General features: G+C 45.0%; 1 protein-coding gene across 1 annotated transcript; it reads left to right on the top strand.

Moving 5' to 3' along the window:
- Positions 1-15255: 15255 nt before the first annotated feature.
- Positions 15256-20759, top strand: LOC125518429 (U-box domain-containing protein 70-like). The gene is made up of 8 exons (XM_087534480.1): positions 15256-15443; positions 16232-16334; positions 16609-16832; positions 16904-16970; positions 17290-17409; positions 17658-18182; positions 18341-19091; positions 20566-20759. The coding sequence occupies exons 1-8, from the start codon at positions 15256-15258 to the stop codon at positions 20757-20759; spliced, it is 2172 nt and encodes a 723-aa protein (XP_087390606.1).
- Positions 20760-22110: the final 1351 nt, after the last annotated feature.

Here is a 22110-nt window from a genome sequence, read left to right as displayed (position 1 = left end):
GCGCATGAAGAAACTCCATACTGATGGACTTTTGGAACCACTTGATTATGAATCACTTGGTACTTGCGAACCGTGCCTCATGGGCAAGATGACTAAAACACCGTTCTCCGGTACTATGGAGAGAGCAACAGATTTGTTGGAAATCATACATACCGATGTATGTGGTCCGATGAATATTGAGGCTCGTGGCGGATATCGTTATTTTCTCACCTTCATAGATGATTTAAGCAGATATGGGTATATCTACTTAATGAAACATAAGTCTTAAATATTTGAAAAGTTCAAAGAATTTCAGAGTGAAGTTGAAAATCATCGTAACAAGAAAATAAAGTTTCTACGATCTGATCGTGGAGGAGAATATTTGAGTTACGAATTTGGTGTACATTTGAAAAACTGTGGAATAGTTTCGCAACTCACGCCACCCGGAACACCACAGCGTGATGGTGTGTCCGAACGTCGTAATCGTACTTTACTAGATATGGTGCGATCTATGATGTCTCTTACTGATTTACCGCTATTGTTTTGGGGTTATGCTCTAGAGACGACCGCATTCACGTTAAATAGGGCACCATCAAAATCCGTTGAGACGATGCCTTATGAACTATGGTTTGGCAAGAAACCAACGTTGTCGTTTCTTAAAGTTTGGGGCTGCGATGCTTATGTGAAAAAGCTTCAACCTGATAAACTCAAACCCAAATCGGAGAAATGCGTCTTCATAGGATACCCAAAGGAGACTGTTGGGTACACCTTCTATCACAGATCCGAAGGCAAGACATTCGTTGCCAAGAATGGATCCTTTCTAGAGAAGGAGTTTCTCTCGAAAGAAGTGAGTGGGAGGAAAGTAGAACTTGATGAGGTAACTGTACCTGCTCCCTTACTGGAAAGTAGTACATCACAGAAAACTGTTTCAGTGACACCTACACCAGTTACAGAGGAAGCCAATGATAATGATCATGAAACTTCAGATCAAGATACTACTGAACCTCGTAGATCAACCAGAGTAAGATCCGCACCAGAGTGGTACGGTAATCCTGTTCTGCAAGTCATGCTACTAGATCATGATGAACCTACGAACTATGAAGAAGCGATGGTGAGCCCAGATTCCGCAATGTGGCTTGAAGCCATGAAATCTGAGATGGGATCCATGTATGAGAACAAAGTATGGACTTTGGTTGACTTGCCCGATGATCGGCAAGCAATTGAAAATAAATGGATCTTTAAGAAGAAGACTGACGCTGATGGTAATGTTACTGTCTACAAAGCTCGACTTGTCGCAAAAGGTTTTCGGCAAGTTCAAGGGATTGACTACGATGAGACCTTCTCACCCGTAGCGATGCTTAAGTCCGTCCGGATCATGTTAGCGATTGCCGCATTTTATGATTATGAAATTTGGCAGATGGATGTCAAAACTGCATTCCTGAATGGATTTCTGGAAGAAGAGTTGTATATGATGCAACCGGAAGGTTTTGTCGATCCAAAGGGAGCTAACAAAGTGTGCAAGCTCCAGCGATCCATTTATGGACTGGTGCAAGCCTCTCGGAGTTGGAATAAACGTTTTGATAGTGTGATCAAAGCATTTGGTTTTATACAGACTTTCGGAGAAGCCTGTATTTACAAGAAAGTGAGTGGGAGCTCTGTAGCATTTCTGATATTATATGTGGATGACATATTGCTGATTGGAAATGATATAGAATTTCTGGATAGCATAAAGGGATACTTGAATAAAAGTTTTTCAATGAAAGACCTCGGTGAAGCTGCTTACATATTAGGCATTAAGATCTATAGAGATAGATCAAGACGCTTAATTGGACTTTCACAAAGCACATACCTTGACAAAATTCTGAAGAAGTTCAAAATGGATCAAGCAAAGAAAGGGTTCTTGCCTGTGTTACAAGGTGTAAAGTTGAGTAAGACTCAATGCCCGACCACTACAGAAGGTAGAGAGAATATGAAAGATGTTCCCTATGCATCAGCCATAGGATCTATCATGTATGCAATGCTGTGTACCAGACCTGATGTGTGCCTTGCTATAAGTTTAGCAGGGAGGTACCAAAGTAATCCAGGAGTGGATCACTGGACAGCGGTCAAGAACATCCTGAAATACCTGAAAAGGACTAAGGATATGTTTCTCGTATATGGAGGTGACAAAGAGCTCACTGTAAAAGGTTACGTTGATGCAAGCTTTGACACTGATCCGGACGATTCTAAATCGCAAACCGGATACGTGTTTACATTAAACGGTGGAGCTATCAGTTGGTGCAGTTCTAAACAAAGCGTCGTAGCGGGATCTACATCTGAAGCGGAGTACATAGCTGCTTCGGAAGCAGCGAACGAAGGAGTCTGGATGAAGGAGTTCATATCCGATCTAGGTGTCATACCTAATGCATCGGGTCCAATGAAAATCTTTCGTGACAATACTGGTGCAATTGCCTTGGCAAAGGAATCCAGATTTCACAAAACGACCAAACACATCAAGAGACGCTTCAACTCCATCCGGGATCTAGTCCAGGTGAGAGACATAGAGATTTCCAAGATACATATGGATCTGAATGTTGCAGACCCGTTGACTAAGCCTCTTCCACGAGCAAAACATGATCAGCACCAAAGCTCCATGGGTGTTAGATTCATTACAGTGTAATCTAGATTATTGACTCTAGTGCAAGTGGGAGACTGAAGGAAATATGCCCTAGAGGCAATAATAAAGTTATTATTTATTTCCTTATAATCATGATAAATGTTTATTATTCATGCTAGAATTGTATTAACCGGAAACATAATACATGTGTGAATACATAGACAAACAAAGTGTCCCTAGTATGCCTCTACTTGACTAGCTCGTTAATCAAAGATGGCCATATTTCCTGACCATGAACAATGAGTTGTTATTTGATTAACGAGGTCACATCATTAGTTGAATGATCTGATTGACATGACCCATTCCATTAGCTTAGCACCCGATCGTTTAGTATGTTGCTATTGCTTTCTTCATGACTTATACATGTTCCTATGACTATGAGATTATGCAACTCCCGTTTACCGGAGGAACACTTTGGGTGCTACCAAACATCACAACGTAACTGGGTGATTATAAAGGAGAATTACAGGTGTCTCCAAAGGTAGATGTTGGGTTGGCGTATTTCGAGATTAGGATTTGTCACTCCGATTGTCGGAGAGGTATCTCTGGGCCCTCTCAGTAATACACATCACATAAGCCTTGCAAGCATTACAACTAATGAGTTAGTTGCGAGATGATGTATTACAGAACGAGTAAAGAGACTTGCCGGTAACGAGATTGAACTAGGTATTGGATACCGACGATCAAATCTCGGGCAAGTAACATACCGATGACAAAGGGAACAACGTATGTTGTTATGCGGTCTGACCGATAAAAGATCTTCGTAGAATATGTAGGAGCCAATATGGACATCCAGGTCCCGCTATTGGTTATTGACCAGAGACATGTCTCGGTCATGTCTACATTGTTCTCGAACCCGTAGGGTCCGCACGCTTAAGGTTACGATGACAGTTACATTATGAGTTTATGCATTTTGATGTACCGAAGATTGTTCGGAGTCCCGGATGTGATCACGGACATGACGAGGAGTCTCGAAATGGTCGAGACGTAAATATTGATAAATTGGAAGCCTATGTTTGGACATCGGAAGTGTTCGGGTGAAATCGGGATTTTACCGGGTTACCGGGAGGTTACCGGAACCCCCCGGGAGCCATATGGGCCTTCATGGGCCTTAGTGGAAAGGTGAAAGGGCTGCCCATAAAGGCTGCGCGCCTCCCCCCTTCCCCTAGTCCTATTAGGACTAGGAGAGGTGGCCGGCCACCCCTCTCCCTCTTTCCCCCCTTGGGGAATCCTAGTTGGAATAGGATTGGGGGGGGAGTCCTACTCCCGGAAGGAGTAGGACTCCTCCTGTGCCCTCTCCCTGGCCGGCGCCCCCCTCCCCCCTTGGCTCCTTTATATACTGAGGTAGAGGCACCCTAGAACACACAAGTTGATCCACGTGATCTATTCCTTAGCCGTGTGCGGTGCCCCCTGCCACCATATTCCTCGATAATACCGTAGCGGAGTTTAGGCGAAGCCCTGCTGCTGTAGTTCATCAAGATCGTCACCACGCCGTCGTGCTGATGGAACTCTTCCCCGACACTTTGCTGGATCGGAGTCCGGGGATCGTCATCGAGCTGAACGTGTGCTCGAACTCGGAGGTGCCGTAGTTTCGGTGCTTGATCGGTTGGATCGTGAAGACGTACGACTACTTACTCTACGTCGTGTCATCGCTTCCGCAGTCGGTCTGCGTTGGGTACGTAGACAACACTCTCCCCCTCGTTGCTATGCATCACATGATCTTGCATGTGCGTAGGAAATTTTTTGAAATTACTACAAAACCCTACAGTGTTGATCATAACACCTCTATTAAGATGCTTAAAGAAGTTATTTTTCCGAGGTTTGGAGTCCCTAGATATTTAATGACTGATGGTGGTTCATATTTTATTCATGGTGCCTTCCGTAAAATTCTTGCTAAGTATGATGTTAATCATAGAATTGCATCTCCTTATCACCCATAGTCTAGTGGTCAAGTAGAATTGAGCAACAGAGAGATCAAATTAATTTTGCAAAAGACTATTAATAGATATAGAAAGAATTGATCCAAGAAACTTGATGATGCAGTATGGGCTTATAGAACTGCATATAAAAATCCTATGGGTATGTCTCCATATAAAATGGTTTATGGCAAAGCATGTCACTTACCTTTTGAATTAGAACATAAGGCATATTGGGCTATTAAAGAGCTCAACTATGATTTCAAACTTGCTAGTGAGAAGAGGCTTTTTAACATTAGCTCACTTGATGAATGGAGAACCCAGACTTATGAAAATGCCAAGCTGTTTAAAGAAAAAGTTAAAAGATGGCATGATAAAAGGATACAAAAGCGTGAGTTCAATGTAGGTGATTATGTATTGCTATACAACTCTCGTTTAAGATTTTTTGCAGGCAAACTTCTCTCTAAATGGGAAGGTCCTTACGTTATCAAGGAGGTCTATCGTTCCGGTGCCATAAAAATCAACAACTTCGAAGGCACAAATCCGAAGGTGGTGAACGATCAAAGAATTAAACATTATATCTCAGGTAATCCCATAAATGTTGAAACTAATGTTATTGAAATAGTAACCCCGGAGGAATACATAAGGGACACTTTCCCGAACGTCTCAGACTCCGAAAAGGAATAGGTATGTGGTACGGTAAGTAAACCGACTCCAAAACAGTACTAATGGCAATATTTCTTTGTTTTGGAATATTTAAGAAAATAGGAAAATAAGAAGCAGACCGGAAAGGACACGAGGGTGGGAGGGGCGCCCTACCCCCCTAGGCGCACACCCTGCCTCGTGGGCACCTCGTGCCTTCTGCGGACTCCGTTTTCTTGCACGATACTTCTTTTGGTCGGTAAAAATTCATTATATAATCGCCCGAAGGTTTTGACCACCGTATCACGCAAAAATCTCCTGTTCTTGTTTCGAGCTGTTTTCTGCCAAGGTTGTCAAGGCCAAGCATCATGTCGTCTCCCTCCTCCTCCAACAATGAGGGAAACGATGCTTGGCTAATGAAGACAAAGCTGAAGAGGGAAGAACCTATGGAGATCAACAAGGATGAAGGGATCAAGAAGGCCATGGAGGACCAAGTTCCGGCAGCAGAAGACATCCTTCAAGTTGATCACAATCTTCTTACCCCAACTGGGATTGAAGCTTTCAAGATGATTGAGTTAGCTCGTATACAAAACAAGTATCTCACACGTAAAAATATTTTGTTGAAGGAGCATATCATCGCACTCAAGGGCATTATCCACAAGTTGGAGGACCTCCTACGCTCGATGTGCGACTATCCATCATCAACAACTCCACCTTCTTCACCAACAAAGAAGAACTGAGTATCTGGTATGGGCACTCCCCTTGGCAACTGCCAAGCTTGGGGGAGTGCCCCGGTATCGTGGCACCATCACTTTTATCTTTACCGTTTTTCTTAGTTCAATACTTTTGATAATATCTTAATCCAGTAGAATAAAGTTTTAGTATGATTTAGTTGTGAGTTTTGCTTTATGATCCTTCTATGTAATCGAGTCCGTGAGCTATCTAATAAAGATTAGTGTTGAGTCAAGGGCTTTATTATTTTGCTATGATCTCGAGGGAATTAAATTAAAAAAGAGAAAGAATAAAAAGAAACAAAGAGATCATATGGATCTTATGGAGAGTAATGACTTCACATATAAGAGTATGATGAATAAAAGTTGAGAGTTGACAAACATAGTTTTGGTCATCGTTGCAATTAATAGGAAGTAATAAAGAAAGAGAGGTTCACATATAAATATACTATCTTGGACATCTTTTATGATTGTCAGCACTCATTAAAGTATGACATGCTAAGAGTTGACGTTGGACAAGGAAGACAACGTAATGGGTTATGTTTTCTTACATCTGAGATAAATTATATTGTCATGGATCATCCAACATGTTGAGCTTTCCTTTCCCTCTTATGCTAGCCAAGTTCTCTACACCAAGTAGAAATACTACTTGTGCTTCCAAATATCTCTAAACCCAGTTTGCCATGAGAGTCCACCATATCTACCTATGGATTGAGTAAGATCCTTCAAGTAAGTTGTCATCAGTGTAAGCAATAAAAATTGCTCTCTAAATATGTATGACTTATTAGTACGGAGAAAATAAGCTTTATACGATCTTGTGATATGGAAGAAATAAAAGCGACGGACTGCATAATAAAGGTCCATATCACAAGTGGCAATATAAAGTAATGTTCTTTTGCATTAAGATTTTGTGCTTCCAACCATAAAAGCGCATGACAACCTTTGCTTCCCTCTGCAAAGGGCCTATCTTTAACTTTTATCGTGTACCTTACATAAGAGTCATGGTGATCTTCACCTTTCCTTTTTACATTTTATCTTTTGGCAAGCACAATGTGTTGGAAAGATCCTGATATATATAGCTAATTGGATGTGAGTCTTCATGAACTATTATTGTTGACATTACCCTTGAGGTAAAACATTGGGAGGCAAAACTATAAGCCCCTATCTTTCTCGGTGTCTGATTAAAACTTCATACCCATAAATATTGCATGAGTGTTAGCAATTGTGAAAGACCAAAAGATGGTTGAGTATGTGGACTTGCTGAAAAGCTCTTATATTGACTCTTTCCTATGTTATGATAAATTGCAATTGCCTCAGTGACTGAGATTAGAGATTGTTGGTTCTCAATGAAGTTATGATTCATACTTGAAATTGTGATTGAATTGTTACTTTGGCATAAGAGATCAAATGACAATATATATGTTGCTGTTCTAAGAATGATCATGATGCCCTCATGTACGTATTTTATTTTTATCGATGCCTTTATCTCCAAACATGTGGACATATTTTTCGATTTCGGCTTTTGCTTGAGGACAAGCGAGGTCTAATCTTGGGGGAGTTGATACATCCATTTTGCATCATGCTTTTACATCGATATCTATTGCATTATGGGCTGTTATTACACATTATGTCACAATACTTGTGCCTATTCTCTCTTATTTTACAAGGTTTACATGAAGAGGGAGAATGCCGACAGCTGGGATTCTGGGCTGGAAAAGGAGCAAATATTAGAGACCTATTCTGCATAGCTCAAAAAGTCCTGAAACTTCACGGAAGCTATTTCCAGAATATATAAAAAATACTGAGCGCAAGAAGTTCCAGAGGGGGCCACACCCTGGCCACGAGGGTGGGGGCGCGCCCTACCCCCTGGGCGCGCCCCCCTGCCTCGTGGGCCCCCTGGTGGCCCTCCGATGCCCATCTTCTGCTATATGGAGTCTTTCATCGAGGAAAAAAATTCATAAGCAAGCTTTCAGGACGAGACTCCGCCGCCACGAGGCGGAACCTTGGCGGAACCAATCTAGGGCTCCGGCAGAGCTGTTCTGCCGGGGACACTTCCCTCCGAGAGGGGGGGAATCATCACCATCGTCATCACCAACGATCCTCTCATCGGGAGGGGGTCAATCTCCATAAAAATCTTCACCATCACCATCTCCTCTCAAACCCTAGTTCATCTCTTGTATCCAATCTTTGTATCCAAACCTCAGATTGGTACATGTGGGTTGCTAGTAGTGTTGATTACTCCTTGTAGTTGATGCTAGTTGGTTTACTTGGTGGAAGATCATATGTTCAGATCCATTATGCATATTAATACCCCTCTGATTATGAACATGAATATGCTTTGTGAGTAGTTACGTTTGTTCATGAGGACATGGGAGAAGTCTTGCTATTAGTAGTCATGTGAATTTGGTATTCGTTCGATATCTTGATGAGATGTATGTTGTCATCCCTCTAGTGGTGTCATGTGAACGTCAACTACATGACACTTCACCATTGTTTGGGCCTAGGGGGAGACATTGGGAAGTAATAAGTAGATGATGGGTTGCTAGAGTGACAGAAGCTTAAACCCTAGTTTATGCGTTGCTTCATAAGGGGCTGATTTGGATCCATATGTTTCATGCTATGGTTAGGTTTACCTTAATACTTCTGTTGTAGTTGCGGATGCTTGCAATATGAGTTAATCATAAGTGGGATGCTTGTCCAAGTAAGGACAGCAACCAAGCATCGGTCCACCCACATATCAAATTATCAAAGTAGTGAACGCGAATCTTATGATCATGATGAAAACTAGCTTGACGATAATTCCCATGTGTCCTCGGGAGCGCTTTCCTTCATATAAGAGTTTGTCCAGGCTTTTCCTTTGCTACAAAAGGATTGGGCCATCTTGCTGCACCTTATTTACTTTTATTACTTGCTACTCGTTACAAATTACCTTATCACAAAACTATCTGTTATCGATAATTTCAGTGCTTGCAGAGAATACCTTGCTGAAAACCGCTTATCATTTCCTTCTGCTCCTCGTTGGGTTCGACACTCTTACTTATCGAAAGGACTACGATAGATCCCCGATACTTGTGGGTCATCAATGCTCACTAGTTGAGCTATTCTCCTCCATCTTCTAGGCAAAGTACTGTCAGAGGTCTTATACCTCTTGACATGGGCATGAGTATGAAATACCAATTTCAACTCTTGGAACATCTTATATGCTCTGTGGCATTCAAAACATTTTTGAAGTCCCGGTTCTATGCCATAAAGCATGGTGCACTAAACTATCAAGTAGTCATCATACCGAGCTTTGCCAAACGTTCATAACGTCTGCATCTGCTCCTGCAGTAGGTCTGTCACCTAGCGGTGCATCAAGGACATAATTCTTCTGTGCAACAATGAGGATAATCCTCAGATCACAGAGCTAGTCTGCATCATTGCTACTAACATCTTTCAACATAGTTTTCTCTAGGAACATATCATAAATAAAATGGGGAAGCTATTTGCGAGCAATTGATCTAAAACATAGATATTCAAATACTATTAGGACTAAGTTCACGATAAATTAAAGTTCAATTGATCATATTACTTAAGAACTCCCACTTAGATAGACATCCCTCTAATCATCTAAGTGGTCACGTGATCCATATCAACTAAATCATGTCCGATCATCACGTGAGATAGAGTAGTTTTCAATGGTGAACATCACTATGTTGATCATATCTACTATATGATTCACGCTCTACCTTTCGGTCTCCAGTGTTCTGAGGCCATATCTGCATATGCTAGGCTCGTCAAGTTCAACCAGAGTATTCCACATGTGCAAAACTGGCTTGCACCCGTTGTATGTGAACGTAGAGCTTATCACACCCGATCATCACGTGGTGTCTCGGCACGACGAACTGTAGCAACGGTGCATACTCAGGGAGAACACTTATATCTTAAAATTTAGTGAGTGATCATCTTATAATGCTACCGTCGAACTAAGCAAAATAAGATGCATAAAGGATAAACATCACATGCAATCAATATAAGTGATATGATATGGTCATCATCATCTTGTGCCTTTGATCCCCATCTTCAAAGCACCGTCATGATCACCATCGTCACCGGCTTGACACCTTGATCTCCATCGAAGCATCATTGTCGTCTCGCCAACTATTGCTTCTACGACTATCGCTACCGCTTAGTGATAAAGTAAAGCAATTACATGGCGGTTGCATTTCATACAATAAAGCATCAATCATATGGCTCCTGCCAGTTGCCGATAACTGTGTTACAAAACATGATCATCTTATACAATAAAATATAGCATCATGTCTTGACCATATCACATCACAATATGCCCTGCAAAAACAAGTTAGACGTCCTCTACTTTGTTGTTGCAAGTTTTACGTGGTTGCTATGGGCTGAGCATGAACCATTCTTACCTACGCATCAAAAACCACAACGCGGTATAGTGATTGCTTTTTGATCTTCAGAAAGAACCATGTTCATTGAATCCGATTCAACTAAAGTTGGAGAAACTGACATCCACCAGCCACCTGTGTGCGAAGCACGTCGGTAGAACCAGTCTCGCGTAATCGTACGCGTAATGTCGGTCTGGGCCGCTTCATCCAACAATACCACCGAATCAAGAGTCAACTAGTGACAGCAAGCAATATGTATGTACCCACGCCCACAACTCCTTTGTGTTCTACTCGTGCATATAACATCTACGCATAAACTTGGTTCTGATACCACTATTGGGGAACGCAGTAATTTTAAAAAAAAATCCTACGCACACGCAAGATCTATCATGGTGATGCATAGCAATGAGAGGGGAAGAGTGTTGTCCACGTACCCTCGTAGACCGTAAGCGGAAGCGTTATGACAACGCGGTTGATGTAGTCGTATGTCTTCACGATTCGACCGATCCTAGTACCGAAAGTACGGCACCTCCGCGATCTGCAAACGTTCAGCTCGGTGACGTCCCACGAACTCTCGATCCAGCTAAGTGTCGAGGGAGAGCTTCGTCAGCACGATGGCGTGATGACGGTGATGATGATGCTACCAGAATAGGGCTTCGCCTAAGCACCACTACGATATGATCGAGGTGGATTATGATGGAGGGGGGCACCGCACACGGCTAAGGGATCAATGATCAACTTGTGTGTCTATGGGGGTGCCCCCTAGCCACGTATATAAAGGATGGAGGGAGGAGGAGGCCGGCCCTCACAGAGCGCGCCCAAAGTGTGGAGTCCTACTAGGACTCCCTAGTCCTAATATGATTCCACCTCCCACATGAAATAGGAAAAAGGGAAGGGAGAAGGAGAAGGAAGGAAGGGGGCGACCCTTTCCCTAGTTCAATTCGGACCAGTCCCCGGGGAAGGGGCGCGGTCACCCTTGAGGACTTTCTCTCCTTTCCCGTATGGCCCATTAAGGTCCAATACGAATTCCCGTAACTCTCCGGTACTCCGAAAAATACGCGAACCACTCGGAATCTTTCCGATGTCCGAATATAGCCTTCCAATATATCGATCTTTACGTCTCGACCATTTCGAGACTCCTCGTCATGTCCCCGATCTCATCCGGGACTCCGAACAAAATTCAGTCATCAAATCACATAACTCATAATACAAATCGTCACAGAACGTTAAGCGTGCGGACCCTACGGGTTCGAGAACTATGTAGACATGACCGAGACTCATCAATGGTAAATAACCAATAGCGGAATCTGGATGCTCATATTGGTTCCTACATATTCTACGAAGATCTTTATTGGTCAAACGGCATAACAACATACGTTGTTCCCTTTGTCATCGGTATGTTACTTGCCCGAGATTCGATCGTCGGTATCATCATACCTAGTTCGATCTCGTTACCGGCAAGTCTCTTTACTCGTTCCGTAATACATCATCCCGCAACTAACTCATTAGGCACATTGCTTGCAAGGCTAGTGATGTACATTACCGAGAGGGCCCAGAGATACCTCTCCGATAGCGGAGTGACAAATCCTAAGCTCGATCTATGCCAACTCAACAAACACCATCGGAGACACCTATAGAGCATCTTTATAATCACCCAGTTCCGTTGTGACGTTTGATAGCACACAAAGTGTTTCTCCGGTATTCGGGAGTTGCATAATCTCATAGTCAGAGAAACATGTATGAGTCATGAAGAAAGCAGTAGCAATAAAACTGAACGATCATTATGCTAAGCTAATGGATGGGTCTTGTCCATCACATCATTCTCTAATGATGTGATCTCGTTCATTAAATGACAACACATGTCCATGGCTAGGAAACTTAAGCATCTTTGATTAACGAGCTAGTCAAGTAGAGACATACTAGGGACACTCTTTTTGTCTATGTATTTACACATGTACTAAGTTTCCGGTTAATACAATTCTAGCATGAATAATAAATATTTATCATGATATAAGGAAATATAAATAGCAACTTTATTATTGCCTCTAGGGCATATTTCCTTCACGATCCTCGTCTTGTAATGGACGAAACAGAGCAAGGACGAGCCTCCCGGCCATCGCACTGGAGGCCGACGGCCTTGGCCCTCCTAGCCGCGGCCACCTGCCAGGGGCAACCTCTCCCCGTCCTGCTCCAGATCTGGGCAGGGACGAACTCCCTACAAACCGGCCGGTCCAAGGCAAGGCGAGGCGAGACGAGGACGCATGCCCACCTGGCCGTGATCCCCTACCCCAGGCCGGCGATGGCTACTCGAACGGCGACAATGAGGCCCAGCTGGCGGCGGCACAGATCTTGGCCGAAGGCGAGAAGAGAGGGGAGAGGGAGGATCTCCCCGCCGCCCGGGGCTTTGCCCGACGCGTGGCTGACCAGCGGCAGGGAGGGAAGGGTTCTGGTGGCGGCGGCACCAGGCGCCACCTGTGTCGCCCGAGGTGGACAACGAGGGAGTTGTTCCTTTTTTTTTCTCGCTTCCCCTGGATCCCGATCCGATCATAAAGATAGATACATAGTTTCATAGACAACTCATATATTCAAGACACATTAATAAATAAAATTATAAACCATCAAAAAAATAGACACAACGTTCCCTATAGACAAGTCTCGTATTTAAGGCACAACATTAATAAATAAAATTATGAACGTGTCTAGATTGCCTTTGAGACATCTTGAGTGTGGAGACTCAGATTGCCGGCCCTACGGGGCAGAAAATCCAAATTTTGGCACGGACTGTTGGACTAATTTTTTTTGTGATCGAACATGTAAAAAATAGCCATAGTTGCTTGCTTTTTTTTGGTTGTGATTGGGGACTGATGCGATCCGGCGCTCATGTTGTGATCAAATGGACTTGAATTTTAAATTGCCCGTACTAACGAACATTTAGGAAATAAGAGCAATCTCAAAAGGCCAATTCATTTTGTCCGTCTGTGTCCGTTTGGATCAGTACGGACAAAAATGGCGGCCCAACGTGCCGACCCAAATCTAAATCACGTCTGCGTCGTGTCCGCGCCGACGCATTTGCGGCCAAAATTTGCGCCCCAAATGCATCGGCGTGGACGCCGAACGGACGCTTCGCGCGCCTACCCGTTGTCAGCCGCGTCCCCACGGCCGTCCAACTACCCGCTGCCCATGCAGTCAGCTTTAATTTATGACGATGGGCCCACGCGTCAGCGACGACGCTCGTTCTTTTTTAAGCCGACCACATCTGCCATCCTTTGCTCTCTCGTCGCCGGAAAACCCTAGCCACCACAACCACAGCGAGATGAGCCTCTTCTCTGGTGCCAGTGGCAGCAAGGCCAAGGGCAAGTCCCCCCTTTCCCCTCAGAGTTCCTCCCGCCTTGGCCGGCGCCGGCGCCTCGCCGGCAGAGACAGCGCGTGAACGTGTCAGTGCACCAGGCGGAGTGGCACTGTCAGCCTCTGCCGTATGCCGACGTGACGCTGTCGCACGGCTGGCATCTGGATCCAGATAGGATCCTAGTGCCGGCGACGCCGCGGTCGGCTCGTGCTCACGCGGAGGAGGTGCGGCGCCGGCGGGCGCTGCTGACGCCGGAGCAGCGCCGCGACCCCGCCTATGCAACCGACTCGCCCAACTGGGCGAGGTGGTTCGCCTTCGTGCACAAGGAGACGAGGCGATGGGGCGTGCGCGAGGTCGACCAAAGGTCGCCGCCACCGGCGCTCGTCGTCCGCGAGGAGGACCCGGCGGCAGAGCACACCTACCAGGAGACCCTTGCGGCCGTCTATCAGGAGAGCGAGGAGGACGAGCGGCGCAGGGGAAGGCGGAAGAGGAGGCTCGGTACGAGACGGCAATGGCGCAGGCCCTTGCCCTCTCCGCGGCGGGCGACAGCGTGGTGCCGCCGGTGGCCCCGCCGTCTCCTATCAAGCCGGAGCCGGAGCGGGAGCGGGAGCCGTCCCCCATCGAGCGCTACTCCTGGACGGGAGTAGTGCGCGAGTGGGTACGCGTCGCTGCCGGTCTGGATGGGAGCGACGTCGGCGCATGAGGCGGCGTACCTCGAGCATTGGCGTAAGATCAGGGTGGCCGAGGAGCGCCGCGACGGCGAGTACCTCGAGATGCTCGAGCGCGATCTCGAGGAGGAGCAGCGCCAGGCCGAGGAGGAGGCGCGCCAGGCCGCACCTGCACAGGACCCCCCCCCCCCCCCCCCGCGCCGGCACAGCCTGACATGACGGCGCTCTGGAACACGGCGTTCGCCTGGGCCGGGCTCTCATCAACCTCACGGACCCCGAGGACGACGACACCTAGGGTAGTGCGCCGCCTCGTAGTTTAGGCTATTTTTATTTTTTTAAATGCAAATGTGGACATGTGGACTCTCGCCGGCCTTCATGGCCGGCTTTAATGTTTAATAAATGTTGTTTTTTTAATATGCATGCGTTCATTTTTTTTGCGCCGTCAAAATTGGTTCAGTCCAACGTTGGGTGCACGTGCCGACCCAAATGCAAAAGCGGATATTCGTGTCCGTCTAGCCGACCCAAACGGACAAAAAGCGGACGAAATCGCTGTCCGTTTGATTCGGTCCGTTGGAGTTGCTCTAACTTTGGATGACTGGCTTCCGTATTCGTGTCTGTAGACTGTTCTTCGGCGTTGGAGAAGGCCTAGGTAGGTAAAAATGGAGGGAGTACGTAGCATTCACTTTGTGAGCTACCCATCGTCCAGTGGTCAAATCAGCGTTGAAGTCGCTCTTTCCCGTTCTGTTCTCCAGCGGCAGCAACCCCCGTCTAGCGGCAAACACTCGCAGAGCCACAAAGGCGGCAGTTTGAAATTCAAAAAACCGGCACCACCACCGCCCGCCAGCCGAAGCGGGAGAAGGAGCCTCTTCCCCGAGACGTCCACCACGCCCGCGCCCGTCCTCCATCCTCCCCAGCCGCGCCGCCTCATGTTGAGCGTCCAGTCCCCCCGCCCCCTGAGGGCTCGCGGCGGCGATGCGGCGGTGGAACGGGGCAGGGAACTCCGCCGCGAGAGCAAGGTCGGGGCGCGGACGCGCGCCAAGCTGCGGGAGGCGGAGAGCTCGAGGAAGGAGAACGAGGAGCGGGAGCGGCTAGATGCGGAGGAGGCCGACTACCGATTCTTCTTGGAGTGGCTTGTTCTTATTCCTACATGGTGCATCGTATCGTCTACATCCGCTACATGGTGCTTGTTCTTATTCCTCGCAGGATCCTTTGCCCTTATTTTAACAAGAAATTTCTCTAAATAGAAGCATGGTCATCAGGTTTCAAGAGTACACATAGTGTAAACGTTCTTGGGAATTTCAGAATCTTAAGGCCTTGTTTGGTACTAGGGTTTTTGAGGGGACTGGTGGGGATAATCCCCACAGGGATTGGGTTTCTCAAACCTTTCACCCAATCCCTTCAAACCCCCATTTATCCTCAATCCATTAGGTAGGGGTAGCGTATTGGGTATTGAGAAAAATGCAGTAGAGTTTGGGGATTTGTGGGGAAATGTGGGTATGAAACATGTCAAATACATTAGAATCAAACGGTGTTTTGGGATATGTGGGGATTTAGGGGTTTGACCGGGACCGGGATAATCCCCACCAATTCTCTAAAATACGCTAGTACCAAACAAGGCCTAACTGCAAACAGAAATACTAGTAAAAGGTACTCCCTCCGGTTCATTGACTACAAACACTTTTTCTATTTCGTTCCAACAATAGCAAGTCAATAATTAGGGGAGAAATCAATCAGGGGCTAAATTGGTACTACTACTCAATCTATCATTGGTTCACCAAAAGAAGTGGACAGCTGCTAGCAATCTATGTTCTTTCTTCAAGCATGATACACCCAGATCCGTTTAGTGGTGTGCCTCTTGCTATTGTGACGTACAACTTCTGCTTCTGGAATCTGAATATACACTGCTATACATGTTGCAGGCAATGAACTCTTCTACACCAGAAGATATCAGGAAGCAGCAGCTCACTATACCGAAGCTGTGAACAAGAATCCAAATGAACCTGCAGTAAGGATTTGGCTTACAGTGATTAAACTTTATATTCTATCTGAAGGCACCTTTAGCTCATTCGTTAAATTTGGTTCTCCGTTCAAGTTAGATGAGCCTCTGAATATTATAAATTCAGTCACATAACATATCATTTATGAGCTGTCTTGTTTGTTTTACATTTTACATCATTGACTGGAAGGTATGCTCCGGAGGGCATAATTTTTTATTGGCTCCCTGGTTACTGTAGTATTTTACTTTGATGATAGTGATACTTTTATGATTGGCCATCCAGGTGTTTAGAAACAGAGCTCAATGTCACATCTTTCTGGGAGCTCTGCCCCAAGGTCTGGAAGATGCAGAAAAATGTATTGAGCTGGATCCTACTTATTTGATGGGTTATCTCTGTAAAGCGAAGGTTCAAGCCCTGATGCAGAATTATCAAAGTGCTATGGCAACATACATAGAGGGTTTGAAGCGTGATCCAAACAGTACTATCATAATTGATGGCTTTAAGAGGTAGCATTCCAGTCCTCTGTTTGCCTTGTTGACATTATAACATGAACTGACATTTGTTTTTGTTGGACTAGATGTGTGACATGCATTGAGAAGTTTAAAGGCGGTGACGTTGGGATTGTGGATTTAGAAGACATTTTGGTCAGTCTCTTCCATCATTATTTGTTTCTGTTTAATTTTTCCATACATATTTCTTGCATGGATGGTTCACCGTGACTGTGGTAATCCTTGTGCAACAGGAAACAAAGAAACTGTACCTTGACTGGCAATGAGAACCTTCTAATTAGTAGTTAAACTTTAAAAGGACCACTTAGAAATCTTAAACCATACTTATGGTGTACATGAAGCACAGCGCATTGAAAACCTGCTAATTAGTAGTTAAACTTTACCCCTTCCAAACAATCTGGTTGAGTTTTATTACCCCAAGTCACTAATTCTTTGCTCTCAATGATCCTAACAGGGAGATTGGCATTCAGACATTTATTTGTCTAATGAACTTCAAAAGTACATGGAAGAAGTTGCGGTATTGAAGACAGAAGCTTCTGATGAGCGCTTGAGGCGGATGGAATCTGAACAAACAGTAAGTTCATACCATGATGTCCTAAAAAATTTATAAATGATAAGCATTTATTTTTCAAAAAAAGCTATCTTATCTAACTGGAGGGCCGCACTTGCAAAGTAGCCCTATTGGTTATGCATGCACTCTCTAGATTAAACCAATCTTACTACTACAACTTATCTGCTGGATGCTATTTATGTCAAATGAAAGCATATTAATCAAGCCATCTATCACAGATAAATATGAATGTAAGTGTGTGAATTCTGCAGGCTAGGACATCAGAGGCAAACCAGGTGCAACGACAGAAAGAAACTGAGGAGCATCTGTCCAAAATACAACAAGAGTTGCAACAAGTCAAAGCTCGACAGGATGAGGTTGCTAATGAGCTACTGAAAGCTAATAAGCATAATGAACATGCTCAAAATCAGCTTTTGGAATCGAAAAAGTTCCATAGTGAGGAACTTCAGAAGGCCAACGAGCATAGTTTGAATCTGCAACATCAGCTCACTGAATCCAAAGAGCGGTGTAATCAGCTTCAGTCCAAGCATGATGTCTTGCTAAAGGAACGAGATACTGCACTCAAAGAGGTGGAAAAGTTACGCCGGAGAAGCACGGCGATGCCCTGCCAGTTTTCATTAGCTGAACTCGAATGTGCAACAGAAAATTTCAGTACTTCAATGAAGTTCATAGAATGTGGGGTTGCCTCGACGTACCAAGATGTCCTCCGGAACATGAAAGTTGCAATAAAGGTGCTGAGACACGATGGTCAAGGACACTCACAGTTTGAACAAGAGGTAGTTCTACTGAACTCGCTCTGAAGTTTATTTTGCCTATGTCATGCTAGAAAAAGTTGGTGATATCTTGCTTCTTTTCAGTCAAAACTGGAACTTGAATAAATTAGTGTTTGCAAAACGACTAGTTGTAAATAATTTATTTTGGATTTATGTTGCAGGTTGCTATCCATAGTAGAGTGAGACACCCCAACCTTGTAACTCTGCTAGGAGCATGCAAAGAGTCATCGACGCTTGTCTATGAGTCCTTGCCAAATGGTAGCCTTGAAGATTTTCTTTCATGCGAGGATAAGAGGCAAACTCTGACCTGGCAGATGCGCGTTCGTATTATTGCAGAGATATGTTCAGCTTTGATCTTTCTGCATGAGAACAAACCTGACCCAATTGTTCATGGAGATCTTAAGCCTGCCAACATCCTCCTTGATGCTAACTTGGTCAGCAAGCTTAGTGACTTTGGTATTTCTCATCTGCTAATCCAGTCTAAGAGCAAAAATTCCGACCATCCTGTGGAGGACCCAACATACATGGACCCTGAATATCTTGCCACTCGGAAGATGACACCTCACTGTGATGTTTATTCCTTTGGAATGGTAGTCTTGCGCCTTTTAACAGGACAGCCTCCTGTCGGTATAAAGAAGATTGTAGAGGATGCGATGAAGCAAGGTGACCTCAATTCTGTAGTTGATACCTCAGCCGGAGAGTGGCCTGATGTGCACATCCAGCAGTTAGCACACATTGCTCTCAGTTGCACTGAGCAAAACAGCAGGTACCGTCCTGTTCTTTCAGGCCAGCTCTGGACAGCAGTTGAGACCATGAGGGATGTTGCAATGTTATCTTCACAGTCATCTTCAAGTTTGGTGCCAGAGGAAAGCATCATACCGTCACACTTCACCTGTTCTATATCTCATGTGAGTAGAAAGGAACTCTATGCTTTTTCCCTATTCAGGAGCACATAAATACCCCCTCTGTCCCATAATATAAGATCGTTTTGCAAGCTAAAAATGACTTGAATGTGTCTTTTGTTTCGTCTATTTCTAGGCACTCGTGTGATGTTAGTAACTCTCTTATCTTGTGACTAATCATCTTTTGTCATCATTTCAGATGTCTTCTTAGTAAGTGGTTGTGGAAGCTGTCTTCCGGGACTGACGCCATGTGGGCGCAGATCCTCCGCAACAAGTACCTCCAAACTAAAACATTGTTCCAGGTCGCAGTCAGGCCGACTGATTCGCCTTTCTGGAAAGGACTAATGAAAGTCAAACAATCTATGTTCAATAGGACGAGATTTGTTATTGGAAACGGTACAAGTACCCGTTTCTGGGAGGATACTTGGCTTGGTGAATTACCTTCAGCCATTCAATATCCGTCTTTATATCGGATTGCTCAACGACGTGAGGTGTTCGTGGCAACGATATTCCAATCTATCCCCCTTAATATTCAGTTTCGATGGTCGCTAGCGGGCAATCGTTGGGAAGAATGGCTTCATCTAGTTAGGAGACTGATGGAGGTTCAACTTTCTCACCAACCCGATATATTGCGTTGGAAGTTGACTAGTTCTGGAGTATTTACAGTTAAATCAATGTATATTGATGTTATTAATTCGACTGCAATTCCAACTTCCAAGTTTGTTTGGGCTGTCAAGGTGCCTTTAAAAATTAAAGTGTTTATGTGGTTTGTCCATAAACAAGTTATTTTAACAAAGAACAACTTGATTAAACGCAATTGGACAGGACCTACTAGGTGTAGTTTCTGTGATCGGGACGAGACGATTAAGCATTTATTCTTTGATTGCCCGTTGGCTAGAGTTCTTTGGCGGACGATCCATATTGCTTTTAATCTTACTCCGCCCATTTCTGTCAATGCTTTATTTGGGACATGGCTTAATGGGGTTGAGCCTGTTCTCGCAAGACATATTCGGGTTGGAGTTTGCGCTTTGTTATGGACTATCTGGAATTGCAGAATGATTTGGTTTTTAACAGAACATCACGGATTCATTTTTTGCAGGTAATTTTCCGAGCTACGGCACTGATCCGTTCGTGGTCGCTACTCACTCCGATGGAGGACAGGGAGCATTTGGTTACTGGATCTATCCGTTGGGAGATGGTTGCTCGCGATATCTTCAACCGGTTTGGATGGCGGTCATGTAATAGGATAGGCAATTAGTTTCCCTATCTTTTGTTAGCCAGCCGGTTGTGGCATCTTTTTTGGGCTAGTTTGTATATCTAGCCGTCTGTAGCTCTGTGTGAATTGCATTTTTTTTCCTTTTTGTTTAGCTGGAGACTGTGGAACCTTATTGGCACTTTTGCCTTTTTTTAATTAATAAGATGGCCGTATGCATCGTTCTGATGCAGAGGCCGAGGAGCCCCCTTTTCGAAAAAAAAAATTCAAGAAATCATGAAGGATCCTCAGTTGACAGCGGATGGAATCGCCTACGAAGGTAATTCTATCCGGGAATGGTTTGGTAGAGGCAAAATCACATCGCCGTTCACCAACTTGCCACTTCAACACCAGGAGCTCATCCCCAATATCGCTCTCCGTTCTGCCATTCAGGAATGGCTCCAACAGCACAGCATGGTGCTGTAATAATCTGCCTAATTTGCAAAGCTTTGTCCCAGCCGCCACAAGTAGCAACACGGTGTGTCGGTGCCTGCTCCCCACCAAAAGCTTGAACCTGGCAGACAGAAGAGCAAGCATCCGTCAACTGCGTAGTACTAACTAGTGGTATGGCATTCTGTAAGTAAAATGCAAGTATTTTGCAAAAGGATCATTAGATATGTAGGCGACGTCTATGAAAAACAAAAGACTGCTTGAACTAGTGGTCAGTGGAGTAGTTGTTATTCTTGTAGAACTATGGCTCATTACTGCGTGAACTAGTTTTTTCTTGAACCCAAGTCACATTTCCAAATCTTGTGGATGAACACCTGACCATCGTCATCTTGGAATCGCAACCTATATAACTTAACCTATAAAGTAATGAGCCATCATTTTCCTAAAGTCGCACGTCTTCGTAAAGTGCAGTTTTGGGCTTGGTATCTACCATTTTTAAGAAGTTGCTTCCCACTTCTACCTATTCTCTCATCATGCACACTGTCCATATCAGCAACTATGCCATCTCAGGAAAAATTGATCCCACAAGGACATGCCATCACTTTCTTGGTCCACCCATGAACCAGCAGTTAACGTATGTTATCGGCCACAAATGCAGCCACCAATGAACCAGCAACCCACGTAACTATCAATGCATCTCCGAACTGTTCTCCCCAAGCGTTTTAGTCTGTTCGGCTCCTTCATCATTGTCTCTTCCTCCATCTTCCATCCATGGTTCCCTTCGTCTCCCCCAATCAATAAGTCTCTACTGTCTACTGCAGTCCGTTCAGTTCTTCTCTTCTTCCCTCTATTTATGCATCTCTCAAAATTGCTTTTGTTGCCGACCAAGAGCCCCAAGATGGCCGCCGGGGTAGACTATTTTGGCCCAAGCCTGCACCTCCCTGTTGACCCGACCACAGTGAACCACGCGTGCCAGCCCCGACGTCCTCCTCGAGCATCACCTGCGCTAAAGGTGATGGCTCTGCAGCTCCGCTTCCTCTTTATCTTCAGATATCTGAACGATTTTGTTTTGAGTCAGCTTGGTTGGAAGATCTTATCCGGAATCAGAATAGCTGGGAAGGGCAAGAGCAGAAGAGCTGAGAAGGGCGAGAGCGACGGCCGCAAGATGTACTTTGGCGGCGCTCATGGAGGCCACGCCGAGCAAGGTGTAGTCTACCAGATCCCAATCCAAGTAGTGCCTCTGTTGCCCGAGGTAAGATCAGGAAGATGAGGCCGCCCCCATCGTTTCTTTATCAAGATCTCCACATCAGTGTAGTTTCCCTGGTGCCCTGGACATTGCGGCATGTGCAGGAGAATTAGAGATGCATATGTTCTTTGCGTTCCTGAT

This window comes from Triticum urartu, chromosome 7A (assembly GCF_056163025.1).
Source record: "Triticum urartu cultivar PI428250 chromosome 7A, HENAU_Tu73, whole genome shotgun sequence".
Classification (NCBI taxonomy): domain Eukaryota; kingdom Viridiplantae; phylum Streptophyta; class Magnoliopsida; order Poales; family Poaceae; genus Triticum; species Triticum urartu.
The sequence above is the reverse complement of the archived record's forward strand: the minus strand, read 5'-3'. Positions and strand labels throughout refer to the sequence as shown.

Coding starts and splice junctions, on each gene's coding strand:
- LOC125518429 (XM_087534480.1), top strand. CDS start 15,256: ATGTTGAGCGTCCAGTCCCCCCGCCCCCTGAGGGCTCGCGGCGGCGAT. Junction 16,335..16,608: donor AGAATCCAAATGAACCTGCA/GTAAGGATTTGG, acceptor TTGGCCATCCAG/GTGTTTAGAAACAGAGCTCA. Junction 18,183..18,340: donor ACTCACAGTTTGAACAAGAG/GTAGTTCTACTG, acceptor TTTATGTTGCAG/GTTGCTATCCATAGTAGAGT.